Source organism: Melospiza melodia, chromosome 4, assembly GCF_035770615.1.
Source record: "Melospiza melodia melodia isolate bMelMel2 chromosome 4, bMelMel2.pri, whole genome shotgun sequence".
In the NCBI taxonomy this organism is placed as follows: Eukaryota; Metazoa; Chordata; class Aves; order Passeriformes; family Passerellidae; genus Melospiza; species Melospiza melodia.
In genome coordinates, this window is record NC_086197.1 from 71,100,042 (window position 1) to 71,117,952 (window position 17,911).

A 17,911-nucleotide genomic window follows, 5' to 3' on the forward strand; every position below is an offset into this window, starting at 1 on the left:
ATTGCTTCTTGAAATTTCTGGCAGATACACCCTGAAAAGTATGCCACAGTTTTCCAGCATTAGTGAAAGCACTTGAAAATATAATACATCTGCAAATCAATTGTGAAAGCAGTTTACAGCAGAATGGTATGGAGCTGCAATGACCAGTTTCCCATCTAGGGAGGCACCACATTCCAAGGCAGTGAATCAGTGCAGGTAAGGCTGACTGCAGTCCCTCAATCCCTTGGTTGTTCATAGAGTAGCACAAGATGCTTATGCAATTGGATTGTGTAGGTGAGTATATGAAAGCCTTTAAAAGCATTGCAGGTTGCTAAAACAGACATACAGATGTGCCTGTAATCCCTCTGAACCTACTCATAACCTCTTTCCATTGGTAGATACATAACTGTGCAAATGAATGAGGGACATGCAGAAAGACTTAACATCTATATAGTACCAGAGTTACAGGCAGCAACAGCAGAACTGCACAAACCCATCTCCCAGATCTGTACTTGATCCAGTAGAGCAAAAAGCTCCTGTTTTCCCTGAGTTGTTCAAAAAACCCCTCAGCAATAAGCCAGAAGATTTTCTTAAACCTGTCTACAACATAATCACATCAAGTTAACACTGAATATATTAATATTCAAAGACTTTACTTCACAAATTATTAACTCTCCTATGTCACCATCTCTCACTACCACACCATTAATAAGCTTGTATTCTGTAGTGCCTGGAGTTCCTAGGTCAAACTAATTTTGAGAATAGAAGAATTTAAATTTGCTGATAATTCAGCAACCCCGAGCACACAAGTGACAGCAACTAATGCCAATGGGCTGGGTACAAAGGGTGGCTTATTTCACTCCAGGCCCATTCCCATTCACTGGGAATGGACTGTTCCCAGAGCTTAAAAGGAGAGAATTCCAGAGCTTAAAAGGAGAGAATTGAAAGAATTCCAAAAAAGTAGAAACTGACTCATGTTTTTTAAACATAATGCAGCACAGATCACAGGTACCTCAAATATTTCAGAAAAAAACCCTAAAACCTTACTGACATTACAAAACGGATGTGATGTGGAAACTTTTAACATATGGTTCAACAGCTACACTGAAAGAACAAGGCACAGATTTAACTCAGAACTATCTACATGGGAAACAAAAAGGAGCTTTGACTAATTTTGCTTGATCACAAGACAGCAGTTGTTTACCTTATTATGCCAATAATAGTGAACAACAAACTGAGTATGCCTGATATACTATTGAAGCTATTTGTATTCACTGCAGTGCCTGTAAATCCCAAATCCCAATTCTGGGCTCCAGCACTGTTGCTACAGGTACTGCACAAGTACAACAAAACCCCAGGCTGCCTGCTTCAAAAAAAAAAAAAAAAAAAAAAGGAAGAGAAAACCCATTAGCAAACACATTAGCAGACAGAGAAGTACAGGTCAACAACCAGGTGAGATTGAAAAGCATAGTCCACAATATTCTTAACATAAGAGCTGCTATTGTTTCTATGGCCTTCATGGCAGACATGAGCTCCAAGGGACACACCATGAATGCACAAGGTCAAAGAGAGTGCTAAGAGATCAGGTTTTAATCAACATGTTCAATATGGTGAAACATCTATAACAAAATGTCATCGTGAGGGGAAATTGAAAATGTACTTGTTTTAAAACACATGTGGGATGGAGGTAGGAGGCAGGAGCCAAGCTTGTATACTAAGTAAGAAATTATTATAAGGATGGGACAGAGTGAAAAGAGAAACAGAGAAAAAAAGTAGGTTGTGAAGAGTTTTGGATATGAAAGCAACAAGAGGAAGACAGACTAGATCTATAATCACCATGAGGAAAGCACACACACTAGCATCCATGAAAACATATGTACAAACACTGAAACAGGTGATTAATCCAATGTTGAAGTCCACTTTATGTTTAATTCTTTGTTCATATACATGTTGTCTTCCAAAAGGAGGAAAGTACACCCAACAAAAAAAACAGCTTGCAGAAGTTTCCAAATACTATGTTCCAAATGCTTCTAACAAGCTCCTAAGCAGAGAAAAATTATAGATAATTGGATTGATACCTCCATATTGAAATATTGGCTGTGTGTCTGTAAGTCAACAACAGCATCTAGGTTTCTTAATATATTTTTTAAATTTGGTTCAAATGCACAAATAAACTCTGAAGTTATAATTGCCACTTGAGGAACAGTGATAAAGAAAATAAAAGGAGGGGGAGAATCAATTTATTTTGCTTATTGCCTTCACGTGCCAACTATAGCAGTAAAGCTATAGCAGATAGTTGCATCTTGTGAGCAAGCTAAAAGACGTGTCATGCAAGCACTGTAAAAGTAACAATATATTTTAACTGCTGCAGTAACCAGCAGCATAAATTCTAGAGTTAACAACTGGAATAAAAGTCATAGCAATGCTGACATGGTTGATAAAATATAGAGAGAACACTTTTTAATTAAATATGAAGTAATGAATGGAAGTGAGGTTTCAGAGAGCAAATGACCTTCTTTTTGTCAGAGAAATTATTTGAATCTACAAAAGAAATTCAAAACATCATTTTGGTAAGGCATATATTAAGAAGTAAAATTGTTGAACAGGCCTACGTAATTAAAAAATACTGCTGAAAAGTATGATTTTAAAAGTTAAAAAAAGTTTCCTAACCTTGCTAAACAATATGAAGTAAATGCACATGTTGGCCAATACTCACACTCCAGAATCCTGCTTAAATGCCACATGGTAATTTAAAAAAATAAGTCATCAACTCAGCAGAAAAACTAATGCAATACATGAAAAAAAGAATTCTGACAGATATGATTTGTAGTTATGTTTAAGATAATATTGCAGAAAAATGGAAGTCATAGCAGGTCCCAGATCTAAAATGGAACTTCTCTTCCTTTATTAGAATCTGATTATTTGCTTAACACCTAGCATACAAATTGAATTTTATAGTGTGAATCACCAGTCTCATTGATTTGAACTGCTATTTCAGAAACAGCAGGATTTTTATCTGCCCAACATAATGAAAAAAGCAAAACGATCCTATATCCCCATGACAAGATTTATCCACAAATAAAACACTTGGAAAGATTTTAGATTAAAAATTAATTGCCAAAGTTAAAAAAAATTACTAATGGTGAAATCCCTTTCCTTTGGGCCAGGAATAATTACAGAAATGGACCAGATTTATACATAAAAGTTTTATACACTGACTCATAGTTATTTGCAGTAATGCTAAGGACATGCAGCAAACACTAGGCTCAGCCCATGGAAGGTTTTAATGAGACGTGTAGCAAAGAGCCAGGCTGTCCTGCTCTGCCCGAGAGTAAGAGTCCAGCTTCCAGCACGGATCCTCTCTCCCAGCACACACGGCCCCCACAGGAACAGGAACATGACCCTCTCTGGAGCTGGAGAGGGGAATGGTGCTGACTACTGGGCAAGCTCATAAAAGCACCATAGAGCTCTTGGAACCACAAACCTTGACCAGGCAATAGCAAGGCCTGCACCACCACTCCAGGTTTTTGATCATGTATGCAGTGATTCCCATTTGTAGAAACCACTAGTTCCATAAAGAAAGTTTTGCATGTATGTGAAGCTACTGCAACCCCAAGTCCTCCAGACCACCAATTCTCTTCATCTCCCAAGTGGGCTGTATCTTCACAGAGCATACTCTCCAAGTGCTGGAAACAAAGCAGCTAGCAAAGCAAAGGAACCTCAAACCACCGCCTCCACTTTAAAAAAAAACAACACACACGTTAGCCAGTTAAGCAAGTTTGACACAGAGTTTCTTTAATGAAGTTTGTGAGATGAAGAGGAGAAAATAGTTCCAACAATATTACTACTCAAAGATTTTAGACTTAATAGCTAAATGACAAAACTTCAGTTCATAACTTACTCTTACAGGGCAAGTTTATTGAATTGGATGTGTTTAGGATTAATCAAAGGCTCATTTAGTACTGAAGCCTAGAGCCATTAAAATTGATTTTGAGCATGTCCACCACCACACAAGCATGAGTTTTTGGCTAACAGCAAAGCTCTGACTATTTACTTACTACTGCATAGCTCAGGACAACTCACATCATTTCTTTAAACATGTGCTTTTTCTGCCAGCCTTCAAGTAGTCTTGTCTCATTAAGTTTGTTTTTCAAAGAGTCTCATACCGTCTATCTGTCCAGTGATATCTAGTTTGTCCAGCTCAATAGGTACCTGACTTCTAGACCTCTCTAGATAATACTATAAATATCAGTAATATTTAGCTTTTCAGATTAATATACATTTTAAAAAATATCTGTACATTGATTACCTCCCCACTCTGACTTTCTTTAGTTGCACCATATAATTATTTTTCCTTCAGGATCTAAGGTCCAATAGCTATTTCTGCCATGAGCATTGGATAAGACTAGAAATTAACAATAACATGTTGGGGAAAAACTCCAAAACCCAAACAAACAACGAAAACCACGCAAACACACACACACACACACACACACACACACACACACACACACACACATAAAATGTTAGCTATTAATGATGCCTAATTCAGCCCAAGAACCAAAAACTGCTCATGGTCTGTATTTGGCCATATGTATTGTATGGATGGCAAAGAAAACATGTTGATCAGAACCAGGTTCTGTGATTTTAGCAAGTTACCAATAATTTATAGGAAACTAAATTTAGAAGCTGTTTCACTGCTGACAAAACATAGCAAGAAGGTTCCAAATTTTACTAAGAAAAAGATAAATTGTAAGTAGGCTTGTAAGTAAGATGATCTAATCTGGAGATGGAACATAGATTTGATTTCTCTGGCAAATCTCAAGGCTATGTGAGGAGCACTCGTTTACTGCTCAGTAAATCAGATTCAGGTTATTAACAGCTTCAAGGAGAAAACCATTTTAAAAATCTGAGATTCACATTTAACTCTTCCTTCAGAGCTGCTCCAGTGCAGAATTATAAGCAGGACTATTGATCCAAACAGACTAAGTGCCACAGCCCACTTTTCTATCATCTTGTTTTTAAACACCAAGCTATCTCAAAGCTGCAGAAACATAGCTGCTGGCACTGCCTGATGCTCCATAAATCAGTCTATTCCTAGCACTAATTATCCCAAGCAGCTGTTATCCTCCATTTGATCTTCAGTATCCAGGAAATCTTTTCTTCAAAGGCTAATGTGACCAAAGAATGTTTAGCGTGTTGCACTTGGAGATAAAATGCATCTGTGTTACTTAAAGGCCATAGATCCTGTTGGGTATTTTCACTGAAGCCCCATTAACCCTCCTATAAGATCACAATGTTTGGGGTTGGTTTTTTGTGGTTTTTTTGTTTGTTTGTTTGTTTTAGAAAAGAGCATTTCAGTAGGAAAAAGAACATAATAGTTTCTTTTACAGCACTGTAACCCCCAGCAGAATAAAAGAAAGCAGTGCTCAGCTAGCCAAGTGTGAAAGACTATGCGTACAATCTAAGAGAATTTTTTCTCTCAGGCTGCTTCCACATCCAAAAGCTTGTCAGAAAAAGATTAGAGACTGAAATGATATGATATTACAGTTATGCAGCTCACACAGCCACCCCTGCTGTGAGCTTATACACACAAACCCTTACATCTTGATTGTCCAACATTTGGCACAGATGCTGTGGCTCACTACCTGCAGGTATTAGAGCAGATCTACCATCAGCTCAGAACTGTAAAAATTTGTGAAATATGAATATACCCAGGTGCATTTCTCACACATCACTGCTTCCCATGTGGCCTTTGGCACCATGGGTTGTGGAACAGCTTCCTTGCAAATTGCCAGCAGTTAGTGCAATGAACTGCTGGGTTATAGCCTGGATGCTGATAACGTGCATCACACAAAGCACACAAACACTTCAGCACACAGACCTGCAGGCTGAGCCCTTTGCTCAGCTGGGCCCTGGGCCACTCCTGCCCCATGGCCAGCACTTGCCCTGCCCCAGGGCAGATATGCAGCTTCTGGGCTGCAGCAGGATGAGCTGCTTCACACTCTTCCTGAACCTATGTGGAAATTGGCACCTCATCTCATTTAATCACAACAATCCCTGGGTGACTGAATAAAAGCTTTTCCAGTTTTTCAGGGAACTATTGGACTAACAAAACTTTACCATTGATCAGGTATCCATCTGAATAGCTGCAAATAAGCAGAGGGAACAGCAGTGGCTGCCAGTTATTTCTACTGCCATGACTGACTGACAAGGACTGTAGACAGAGAACAGGCTGTTCTGAGTTCGTTGCCTCCAAACAGCAGCATCCTTCCTCCTGCATGCCTCCTCAATTTGAGGTAATCAAATCCCACCTCCCAAAGTCACTGCAGTACCAGAGAAATAAGAGATCACTGGTTTGAGAACCACTTTTTCCAGGCAAATTAGTATAGATAAGCAATCCAAAAAGCTCCACACACAATAATCTGTTGCATTAATCCCTATTTCTAATACTCAGGAAGTATTTTATATAACAAGCACTCTCTAATACATCAACGTCTCATGGCACAGCTGTTATGAAAAGTGAAATTCAGTGGAGTCAAAATTCTACATGCATTACAAAGCTAATCCTGTGAGGTTAGCTGTGACTTTGCAACAGCAACAGGATTGCTGTTATACAGAAAAATATGGAGCAGCAGCTAAGCAGTCAGCCTCCAAGTTGTATGCATTCCCAAAATAAACACAACCTCTGGTGTAGCACTAACTCAACCAATTTCATTGCTGTCACAGCTGCTAGGACACTGACAAAGGACAGTTACAACATCCTACACCAAATGCTGCAGGACAGTGATCTGTACATCCCTATACCAAACAATCTGCATTTTCTGTTGCAAACTGGGCCTAGATTAGGCAGCCAGATTATTGCTTACAGAATGATTTACTGAATTTACTGTTCAGTTCCATGATAAACAATGAAATATTTATTCTGCAAAATATTTTTCTATGTTGCAACCACATCCAGCTGTTACTATCCCATCAAGTTTCTACATCATTAAAAAAAAAAACTGCTGAACTATTTATTAGGGAGGGAGGGAGGGAAGAGAACTATTTGTAGTTAGATAATCAGTGGCTGATTCTCTCACCATCTCAGCTGGCCATTCCAGGGTGCACCTTTCATTTTAGAGGCCAGCTACAGGACACACCTACACAACACACCTCAGACAGGCCAATTTAGCCCACTACACCTTCACCCCAGATGTCTGCCACCTCCCAGGGCAGGCACTCAAAGTGGGGTGGGATGGAAGGCTGCAGGAGCATGGCTATTCATCTCACAGGGCCCACAGCTTGTACAGAAGGGGGACAGCACAGCTGGTTGAGCAGGGTCTCCCAGGTCTCACCACACTGCTGTGGGTGAAGGGTATGTCTCAGAGCAGCCACCTGTTTCTGTGTGAAGCACATCTGGGGACAAGATTGATGCTCAACAGGCAGAAGTGAACGGGCTCTCTCTTCTCAGAGACAAGTGCCCTGAGGTCAGCTGCTCATTTTCCTCAGCTTTCACCTAGCCCTGAAATCTCCCTTTCCAAGGAAAATTTCACCCCTCCAGACACAGCAGCTCACTGAAGTGGAAAATGACTGGCAGCAGTGAGCCAGAAGGCAGCACCTTCCTCAAGGACATAATGATCTCTTAGTCAGCAGGCTGTCCCCAGGATTTTCCCAGCAGCAGAGACCCCAGCTCTGAATGCAGCCAATTCCCTAACAACAGCAGCGCTAGAATGACACTTAAAGAAAAAAGTGCCAGTCAGGTGAAGCCTTATCCTCTGTGCTGATACTGAGCACAGCCCAGAGTCACTTGAAACAGACTCCCAGGGCTTTTAACAACGGCAGTCTTACCTCTGTCTCCTGACACTAGTCAAAGCAGCCATCAGGAGACTTTGCTTAGTTAAATCCTGAAGAATATAGCTGAAGGAGGCCATGATAAAAGCCATTTTCAAGAATTGCTTCAATTTTAGCCAATTATGAGACGGTATTTGTTCTGAGGAAGCTGGGAGGTCCTTTTAGTAGACATAAGATACTTCAGTGGTGAGAGTTAGGGACAAAGTAGTTAGGAAAGTATGTGAGACAGAAAAGTAAAGATTCATATAACGTTCCCCTACAGACTCAGAAGGAAAACATATGGCTTAGGAATGCATGTGGGCTCCTCAGCTCCCTAAGCAGCCTGGCAATCCCAGTGCTGAGCAGCCAGGGAGTGAGCTGCAGAATGTTCTCAGGAGAATCTCTGTAATATAGTTGGTTGAAACCACCTTAATGGAAAGGTCTCACATAAAATATCAGTTTTTGGAAAGCAAAGTCCTTCACAGCAAAATGTCATCTTTGACAAAAATAGATTTCCAAATGCTAAAAGCATGATTTTTACTCTTTTTGGGATTAAACATCTTATTTTAAAATAGCTCATTACATAATATGAAATGAAAAAGGCATCTGAACAAAGCATTTTAGTTTGAAATGCAAACTTTCAGAATTTTGCTTCATAAGCAATTGACTCCTGTGAGTGGGTGTTTTATTTCATGCTGGAACAAGATATTTTAGTTGCTGTATCCTTAAAGCAGAATTTCCCTCAAAAGTGAGGATTCCATGTTCTGTAACGCTCCAAGCACTTAGTTCTTGCCACCTTTTGAATCTGATGTTCTGCAGTGACATAGACCACAAGAACTTCTCAGTTGGTCTATGACCAAATTAGACAGCAAATCTAGCCTCTCTCTTTCAAGGAAAAAAGAAAGAAAAAAATTATCTTTTCAACACCAGAAAAGTAAAGAAACTTTACTTCACCTTAGGAGTTAAGAAACTTAAATTAGCCTCAAAGTGGCCTCTGAGAGGTATCAAATCTGCACAATCGCACAATTTGCCAGGTTTGTAAGGAAACTGACTGCACAGTTTGCCAATTTAGAATTGACATTACAGCTTTGTTTTCACAGCAAGAGAAGATGGCAGTCAGTTTAAGTATTTTTAATTAGCCCGACAAGGGCTTCTGTTGAGTCACACACCAGTCAGCATTCTGGGGCTAGCACAGCTCATCCTGAAGAGGTGCCTGGAGACACTGCTGTGGGGCCATCTCTCCCCCTACGACGGGGTTACCAATGCTACTGAACGTCAAGTGATCAAAGACATCAAAATTCATTTTGTGCAAGATCACCCTCTGTGTTCACATCCCACCAGCAGCACAACTGAACTTTAAATCTGGGCACTACGTTGACAGCTCTTTAGAAGAATATCCTGTGAGAGGGATGGGACACAGTGCTACACCAGAACTTGCTCCTCTGTTAAAGTACTCCCCAAGTCCCAGCATCCCAACTGTGCTGCTCAAACATCAGTTCCAAGATGATATTCTCATCAAAAGAAAGTAACCATGGAATTCACTGCCTAAAAACTCCTCAGGGTTATTCTGTTAGTGATTAGTTGTCAGTCTGTGCTCCACACAGTTGTTATTATGTTTGACAACACCCAAGCTCTCTCCTACTCTAACAGATACTCAAAACACACAATCTAATTTATTTCAGCAAATACTAAACATGACACACACCTACTTATTGAAACATTTCTTAATGCCCTGATGCACAGCAATGAATGTTGCAGAAAGTTTGCAGTTCTTCTCCTCCAAGCCTAATGTTAAAAGAAAAGTAATCCTTCTCAGCCCAGGCTCCAATTGCAATTGAATAAGCTTTCAGATTTTCCAGAATCTCTGCTGGCTGAAGCAGAATGAAGTATCTTAGTCAAATGGCACTTAATACTATATTCATCACTTTAGGTGGCTCTTTTGAAGGGCTTTTTTGCAATATTTTCAAAAATTACACAATTTATTCATAATTCTGGGTAACAGTGAACAAGTCAGTTAAGAGCACACTTAGGTCTAAAGCCATTTTGCCTTGTGCATGCCCATCCCAAGGGACCAGCAGGTGAACTTCACCATCCAGATCTAAAGAACTGCTGCCCAGTAGCCCAGTGCAGCTGATGGAGCAAGCACAGCTACCATCCCCACTGAGCCAAGCTCCAGCATCACCAAATACAGGTTATCTCCTTTCCTAACTGCTCCATTACCTCACTCTTGGCAAACCAGCACACGACACAGAATGGATCAGAAAATCCTTGCTAACCAGTGCCCAGCCCACCTCCACTAAACTGCCACAGCAGCAATATTCACTGAACAATTCAAGGCTTCCTAAGAAATAAAAAAATTTAACCAGAGTATGTGGGGTGTTCCAGGTTAAAGCATATTTATACAACTGCAACAGTACATCAAACTACAGGGAAGTGAGTGGGAAGAGACAGATGAGCCACAGGCAAAATTCAATATGCATGAATTATTACATCAGTAATAATGCAATTAATGTAATTAATATGTACATCAGTACTTGTCCCATGTTGCAAGACATCTGATCCAGGGTGAAATCACTCACCAAATCCCAGAATATCAGGTTGGAAGGGACCTCAGGGATCATCAACTTTTCTCAACAAAAGCATGGTCTAGGCAAAATGGTCCAGCATCCTGTCCAGCCAAATCTTAAAAGCATCCAACATGGAGGAATCCACCACTTTCCTGGGGAGATTATTTCAGCAGCTGATTGATTTCATTATGAAAAATTTTCCTCTCCTCCAAGAACCTTATCAAGTTCAAGTTCAACCAACTCAGTATTAGCTGTGACCACACTATATTTTGTTCAAGTTGTTCTCACACCTTGAACCAAACTTTTATCCTATGAACTAAAAATTGTGAATTTGTGACTTGGTTTTGTAACCATGTTGAGGGAAGAGGAGGGATAGAGAAAATGGGCAAGTAGATAATTAGTACATACAGGAAAAAGACAAGGAAGCACAGCTGAAGGGGACCAAGGAATACTGTGAAGAAAACTCAAGGACAGGGAGTAGTCTGGGTAGACACTGCAAGAGAGACAAGATGCAGGGATGGGGAAATGGGACAGTGCTGAAAAATTCAATATTTAAAGATTGGGTCATGTAAGAAAAGCTAATAAAGCATTTGGCAGGGAAAAAAATAAGATGGGACAGGACACAGAACTGCAGTAAGACTGAGAGAAGGGAATGAGGAGACAAAACCTAGAAATTTAATCAAGATGTATGACTACTTTTGCATGTCTAAGTTGCACTTTTCCAGCTACACATGGTAATGGGATCTTGCTCAGTTCCCTCCTAATCATGCAACGTGCAAATAACATCAGGCAACGCTTTCCCAGTTTCCTCTGTGTTCCATACCCTGTGAGAAAAGTTAATGCTACAGAGACAGTAACTTGTTCTCGGAAACTGAGTAGACTTCACAGCCCAGCCTTCCACCAGGAAACTGTTCGTGCTCAGGGGACAAATCTGTGCCCAGCTGATGCCAGTTCATGCTGCCTTTCTGTCCAGTTAACACTCTGAGGCATAACCCTCTGAATTTCTGGATTCCAAACAATTTGGATTCCAAAACATCCAGTTCATTTAGTCAGGAGCTGCTGAATAGCTTCGACAACCATGTGAGAATGAATGATCTCAGTTATAAGTAAAGAGCTATTTGTCACTGTTTTCCATCTATTTCATATAAGAAAATTAATATTTCCTTTGCGAGTAACATTTATTTGACAACCTGGTGCTAAACCTTTTCATCCAGTTCTTGCCTGATCACATTTATAAAGCACTTCCCTTCATGTTTAAGGAAGGTTGATGGCTTTTGTATCCTTATGAAAACCAGAGATACACCTCTAGTTCTACACAAAATAAAACATTCTGTCTCCCTCTACTGGCACTGCATTAAATCAAACCAGAAAAAGGAAAAGAAAAACTAGAAAGCAAATGTTTATTGTTATCTTAGAAAATTCTATACAGAAGCAATGCTCAAATAATAGAAGATTAATACTTTAATCATAGTTTCTAAACAAGTATTACAAAGAAGAATACTAAGGGTCTTTCTGAATACAGCATGAGGCCCATTTAAAAGTATTATAGTTACTATATACACAGCACCACCACAGCAACACAGCTATGACAGAGAAATTATTTATATATTTGGGAAATTTTCTACTAAAACTATTTCTTCATTAAAAATACATTAGAATATTAATGAACTTTCTGTTTCTGTAACTTCAGCTTATTTTATAATGAATCAGATTTAAGCATTCCTGCTTGTTTCCAGCCAGACTGACTTACAATTAAGCTAGATCCTTTTATTCCTAAATAAATTAAAGATAATACATGGTTTTGGTTTGGGTTGTTTGTTTGTTGGGTTTGGGTTTGTTTTGATTAAAACCAATCACAATTTACGATTCAAGGAACTTCTGGTTTGCAATTTGATCAGTCAAAATATATTTAGTAATGAAAGCAAGATGTCACTATATAAAATACAAGAGATGTCTTTCACATACTCTTTAGATGACAGCTGCAAAACCTTTTTTTACTGAATTCTGCTTTTCTCAAATAACTAAGTGGATAAAGCACTCTGCTTGTTTCTAATATGGACTTGAAATATTTCTTAGTGCTTCCAGAGAAACGTATACCTTTTCTTACCCCAAATAAGTCAAAATCACAAGAGTAAGAGAAAGAAGTGCCATGTCTGCCATGAGGCCATCACTGTGATTTCTTTCTTACTAATTTTCTTCATTGGAGAATTTATTTAAATTTAGATTTAAAAAGCATTATTAAAATGAAACACTTCATTCATATATCTTACAAACCAGAAGTACTACAGAGTGTACTGATTTTATCATATATTCTATAGAACAATTTATCATTCCTTTAACAGAGCCATGAACATTCATGTGTCCAACCAAAATGCATTTCACTCTGCAGTGAGTTTTATTTTCTATGGTAATGCCTTTTTGAATGCAAGACAAGCATCACCTGCTAAGGACAAGCGTCGGCAGCATAATGAGAAACACAGTAAGTTATGAAGATGTCCCTGGAACTGTTCCCCCACATTTCCCCTACTCACTCTGGGGTTCAAGTGCTGCAGGCACTGTGCTGGCTGTCAGTGGCCCTGAAGCACAAGCAAGTCAGCAATGTGGTCTCCCAAAGCTCCCAAAGCTGTCAGGGGCCAGGCCAGCAGAGACCAAGAGCCAGCACAGGTCTAAGACTGAAGAGTCAATGGCTCCCTGTGTGAGCTGCAAAACTCACAGATCCTCAACTTTCAGACACTGAACACGGTTTTGAGCATAGCATTTTTGAAATAGTTTTTTTCTATCTGTAGAATCAGATTAGAGCATCATAAAAAACATGCCAGAAAACAAGAGATCAAATTTATCAGCCCTGTAATTTCTGAACTAACTGAAATTACCACTAGGAGTTAATGTGTCAAGCAGTAATCAAAAAGGGTTAGACAGAATTTCCATCTTTTCGTGACACAGTACTTGTTTGCAATTGGTGTGTATAGATTGCTTAATGGTAGCATTCAAAGAGCTGAATGTGAACTTAAGGTTAATTGAAAAGTACAGTTGTACTTCTATACAGAGATTCCACTATGTGGGGAAAAAAGCATTCAGAATTTACAATAAAATCCTCTAAATATGTAGTGGATTCAAGTAGTCTCATTTAAAAGGAGACTATAGTATATGCTTCCATACTGGTGGCATGGAGGCCTTGGTTATCAAGCTGATGTTAAGAAAGGAGTTTTTGAGAAGAAATATGCCTACACAGTAGATGACAGCAAAAAACTTTCATGCCAGGTTTAAGTAAAACAAAGGAATGCTTTTAAATGCTTAAAAATTATGTTTCACATTAATACACAAGCTCTGACCTTGACTACATTAGCACATGCCACTACAGTAAAATTGTTTCAACAAAGTCTTTACATGCACCTCAAAGTTCCTACAGACATTTTTATGAAAAGACCATGCTTTATTTACTGTACCTGAACATTTCTGTACCTGTCACGCTGCATGTTAATGAAAAAATAAGATGGAACATTAGGTTATTTTCACACGTCCTTTCCAAAGGCATAATTTCTATTTATTCTTACATATGACGTTACATGAAGTTTTACTTTAGAAGAACTACCAAAAAGCACTTCAGTCTATCTTAAGATGACAACTTTGCCAAGTCAAATAAAAAGGTTTTACTGTGCAGGGGAAAAAGGCTAAACAATTAAAGAACATGATTTCTTCTCTTTCCCACACAATGTTTCAAAAACCCCCAAAACACAGATGCTTTGAGAGAAGTAGGTTTGTTTTTGCTAATACTCTTCACCTTGGATCAACTTGGTAGAAAAGAGTTACACAGAACTAACAGCTGAGGCTACAGCAGCTTACCCAGCTGAGCTAGTTGCACTTTGTCTGTTTCCAGGTAAAACTGACATCATTAGGAGTCAGTCATAACTAAGGAATAGCACAGCCTGGCCTCTTGACTTTAAATTAAGTGTGAGGGCTTAAATGAAACACTGCCCACAGTAATGAAACAAACTATTTACACAAGCACACAGAGAGTACTTACAGCGTTTCTGGGAAACTGCCTGTAAACAAGCTGTGACAATGTCGCAGTTCTTCTGGACTTTTTGTACAAGCCTGTCCTTCTGCTTCAGGAGACGGAGCAACTTTGCCGATTGAACGGAAATTCTGTAATTCAGTTCTCGTTTTATAGTTGTTAATTCATCAACATCTGCCAACAAGCAGAGAAAACAACTTCAGTGCATGCCAAAAGATTCACAAGCAGCTTATTGTAGTTGACACAAGTGCAAAGGCACTTGCCCCACAGACATTTACAAATACAAGCTTTCTATAAATGACAAGTTCTATTGACTGGGGTAATTCCCAGTTATAATCACTTTCAGAATCTGAGCCAAAGTCTTTAATTTTCTTTTGAACAAAAGTACTTCAATTTATTGCACACAGCATGAATCTTAACAACCATCCTGTTACAAACTTCTAGGAACGTGACAGATACAGATAGAATATATCAATGAGTGCAACCAGGGGATACATTTTAAATACAGTACCTTCCAGAAGCTGCCTGGACAAGATATACATTTGTAACAGACAAGGGAACGTGTTCAAGAAGCTGCCTGCAGAGCTACAAATGCAACTCCAGAATAAGCTCTAAGTGGGAAATTCTTTCCACTAAGATGCAGCTAGATGACTGTCATGGCCTCAGTTATCCCCATGGGCCAGTTATAGCGCCAGCAGACCCCTTCAGTTCATCCAAATGTCTCAGCTCAGTTCTAATATTCCTGTTGCCCCCCCCCTGAGGTGAACTTCAGGACCAGAAAAGGGAGTTGTTGGGGAGATGTCTTAAGTCCATCCATTTTTCAGAGTCCTCTGCTCTGTTCTCAGATGCTCCCCCCGCCAGTGAAATCCTGGGTCTTGCCCATCACATTCTGACCTCTCCAGCTCCTCCCTGCAACAGCCTGGCACGGCTTGCACCAGCATCTACACAGCTGCCTGCTCCCTGCAGCTAACTTTTCAAACTATCACTTTCAGTGCAACCCCTGTCCCCTGACGCCTGGAAAGAAAATAAATCCAAAAAAATCCATTCTTCAGTAACCTGATCTAATGAGAAATATATATACCCATTCAAAAAAGCTACTGTCAGTGGGATGGTAAACAGCTCAGCTCATGTGGAAAAGCTGTTTCAATAATTCTGGAGAGCTTAAAGAAAAGGAAAATCTAGGCTGAAATGACCATCGACCACGGGCTAGTGAAAAGTATGATTGCAAGGACGAAGGAGCCGCTGGAAAAAAAATACTGAATTTTATAGTCACTACGCTGTTTCAGCATCTGCTGCTTAGATACAATTCCCAACCACCTGTGCCAGGCAATGTAATTTAAAACTAGATATATGGATTTCAAAGAAAAAAAAAAAAGAAAAAAAAAAGTTGCATTTGTACTAACTAATTTATACAGCCACCATTTATACAGTTGTCTGGTGAGTTTTACTCTTTTCTTGTGCCACTTAGCTGTGCCTCTAAAAAAACAGTAACTTGGCAGCAAAATGAATGAGTTGAAACACCACAAAATAAATTTCTGAACAAGAACATTTCCTGTTGAGTTGCAGGTTGCCAAAGGACCCACAGAAGAACTTGAGCTACATCCTAGTAACATCAGAAGGCGTGTCATCTCATTAAGAAGCCAAACACGGAAGCAGATAGCTGTTTGTCCAGCTCTGAAAAACAGGCATATTTAGTCACCTCTTGGGTTTTTTTCCTCATCAAAAGCAAAAGCGATTAAACATCAGGAGACAAGAGGCCTTTGTTCTCTTTTCCTCTTCATTGGATCTGCTTGGAGTTGCACGTCTCAGTCTTTTACAAACATGCACTGTTGAGACTACCTAACTTTCAGAAGAATTCTTTTAAAAATTCATTTAGATTCTCATTGACTCCAGCATTTACATTCTTCATTACACTCCTTTTTTTTTTTTTTTTTTTTTGTCAGAAGGCAGGCCGACCTCCAAATAAGCTTTACAGTTCTCCAGTTTAGTTTATGTCCAGTAGAACTAAAACGTTCTGAGAAAAACTCTTATGATACTCTGTGTGTAGCATCTCTTCTAGATTCAGAAAATAAGGACTGAGTGAAAGAGAGAAAAGAGAGAAAAGAGAGAAAAGAGAGAAAAGAGAGAAAAGAGAGAAAAGAGAGAAAAGAGAGAAAAGAGAGAAAAGAGAGAAACCGGACATCTATTATTTACTATAAGTGAGGAAAAGCACCAAACTCGCAGAAACACAAAAGCTTAGGCAGTCTGTCACAGGAACTAGTAGCAGACGACCCTAATTCGGCTCCCAGGGCACCTGAAAGAAAAGAGGGGCCAACAGCACAGGAGGCCCTAGTCTAATTGAGCTCCCAGCTAACAGCACGTGGGAAGCCGCTGGGAGCCACGGCCATGCAGAAAGCCGGGAAATGGACATATATACACACATAGACACGTGCGGCAGGCACGGAGGGCATCTTCGGGCAGGACGGCCTGGCAGGCCCAGAGGAAAAGCGAGGCGCAGGGGTACCCGGCGGGCTGTACCTTTCAGCCGCAGGTACTTGACCTGGCTCTGCCGCTGCTGCAGCTCCCGGAGGCCGCGGGAGCGGGCGCTGCCCGAGGGCACGGCCGCCTCGGCGGCGCTGTACAGCTCGGTCAGCAGCCCGCTCACCAGCGACGAGGGGCGGCTGGACCGGCCGCTGCCGGGACCCGCCTCGTCCTCCTCCTCCTCTTCCTCGGCCAGGCTGTCGGCGCTGCTGCCCGCCCTGCCGCCCGCGCCGGCCTCCGCCGCATCCATCTTCCGCGCCGCCGCCGCCGGGTTCCGGGCTCGGCGCGTCCCACGGTCGCACGCCGGGGAGGGGCGGGCAGGGGAAGGGGAAGGGGAAGCGGCCCGGAGAGCCCAGGCGGGAGCGCCCGGCTTCGCTCCCTCCCCGCGCACCGTGGTAGCGGCCGGGGCGGGGGCGCTGCACCTGCCGAGGGGCGGGACCGCGCTCCGCCTCGGGGCGGTGACACCGGGCGCGGTGACACCTGGCGCGGTACCCGTGCACCGTGCGGCTGCGGCGGAGCTCACCGCCGTCCTGCCCGCCGTCCTGCTCCTGCTCCCCCGCTGGAGGGGCGGCCCGGTTTTGGCAGTAATTCAGTACCTGCGCTGCGGCCGGTCCCCGCGACACCGCCTGCAACCCGGAGCGGATGGCGGGGTCCGCACGGCCGCCAGAGCCGGGCTCTGGCTGCGGCACCGGTGGCGGTGCAGGGAGGCCTGGCCACACGCGTAAAAGCCGCGACTAATTCAGCTCAGGAATGGGCAAGGCTGAGTGCTCCAACCTCCCTGCTCAGGCAGGGTTATCCGGAGCACATTGCACAGGACTGCGTCCCGCCAGTTCTTCAGTGTCTGCAGTGAGCGAGACTCCACAACCTCTTTGGGCAACCTGCTCCAGTGCACAGTCACCAGCACAGTAAAGAAACTCTTCCTCATGTTCAGGTGGAACTTCCTGTGCATCAGCCTCAGCCCGTTGCCTCTCGCCCTATGGCTCGGCTGAGATGCCCATTCTCCTGCCAGAGGAGCTGC

General features: G+C 41.5%; 1 protein-coding gene across 3 annotated transcripts in view; it reads right to left on the reverse strand.

The window, feature by feature from the left end:
* Positions 1–17,143, reverse strand: part of TBC1D30 (TBC1 domain family member 30) — a 52,365-nt gene extending 35,222 nt beyond the window's left edge. Inside the window, exons 1-2 of one of the 3 annotated variants that reach the window (XM_063155121.1) lie at positions 16,891–17,143; positions 14,383–14,547 (exon numbers count right to left, since the gene is read on the reverse strand). In XM_063155121.1, coding sequence (XP_063011191.1) covers positions 14,383–14,547; positions 16,891–17,143 — 418 coding nt within the window. Of the gene's footprint in view, positions 1–13,804; positions 13,829–14,382; positions 14,548–16,890 lie in introns of those variants that run through there. The other 2 variants (XM_063155126.1, XM_063155125.1) reach the window with 2 other exon arrangements.
* Positions 17,144–17,911: the final 768 nt, after the last annotated feature.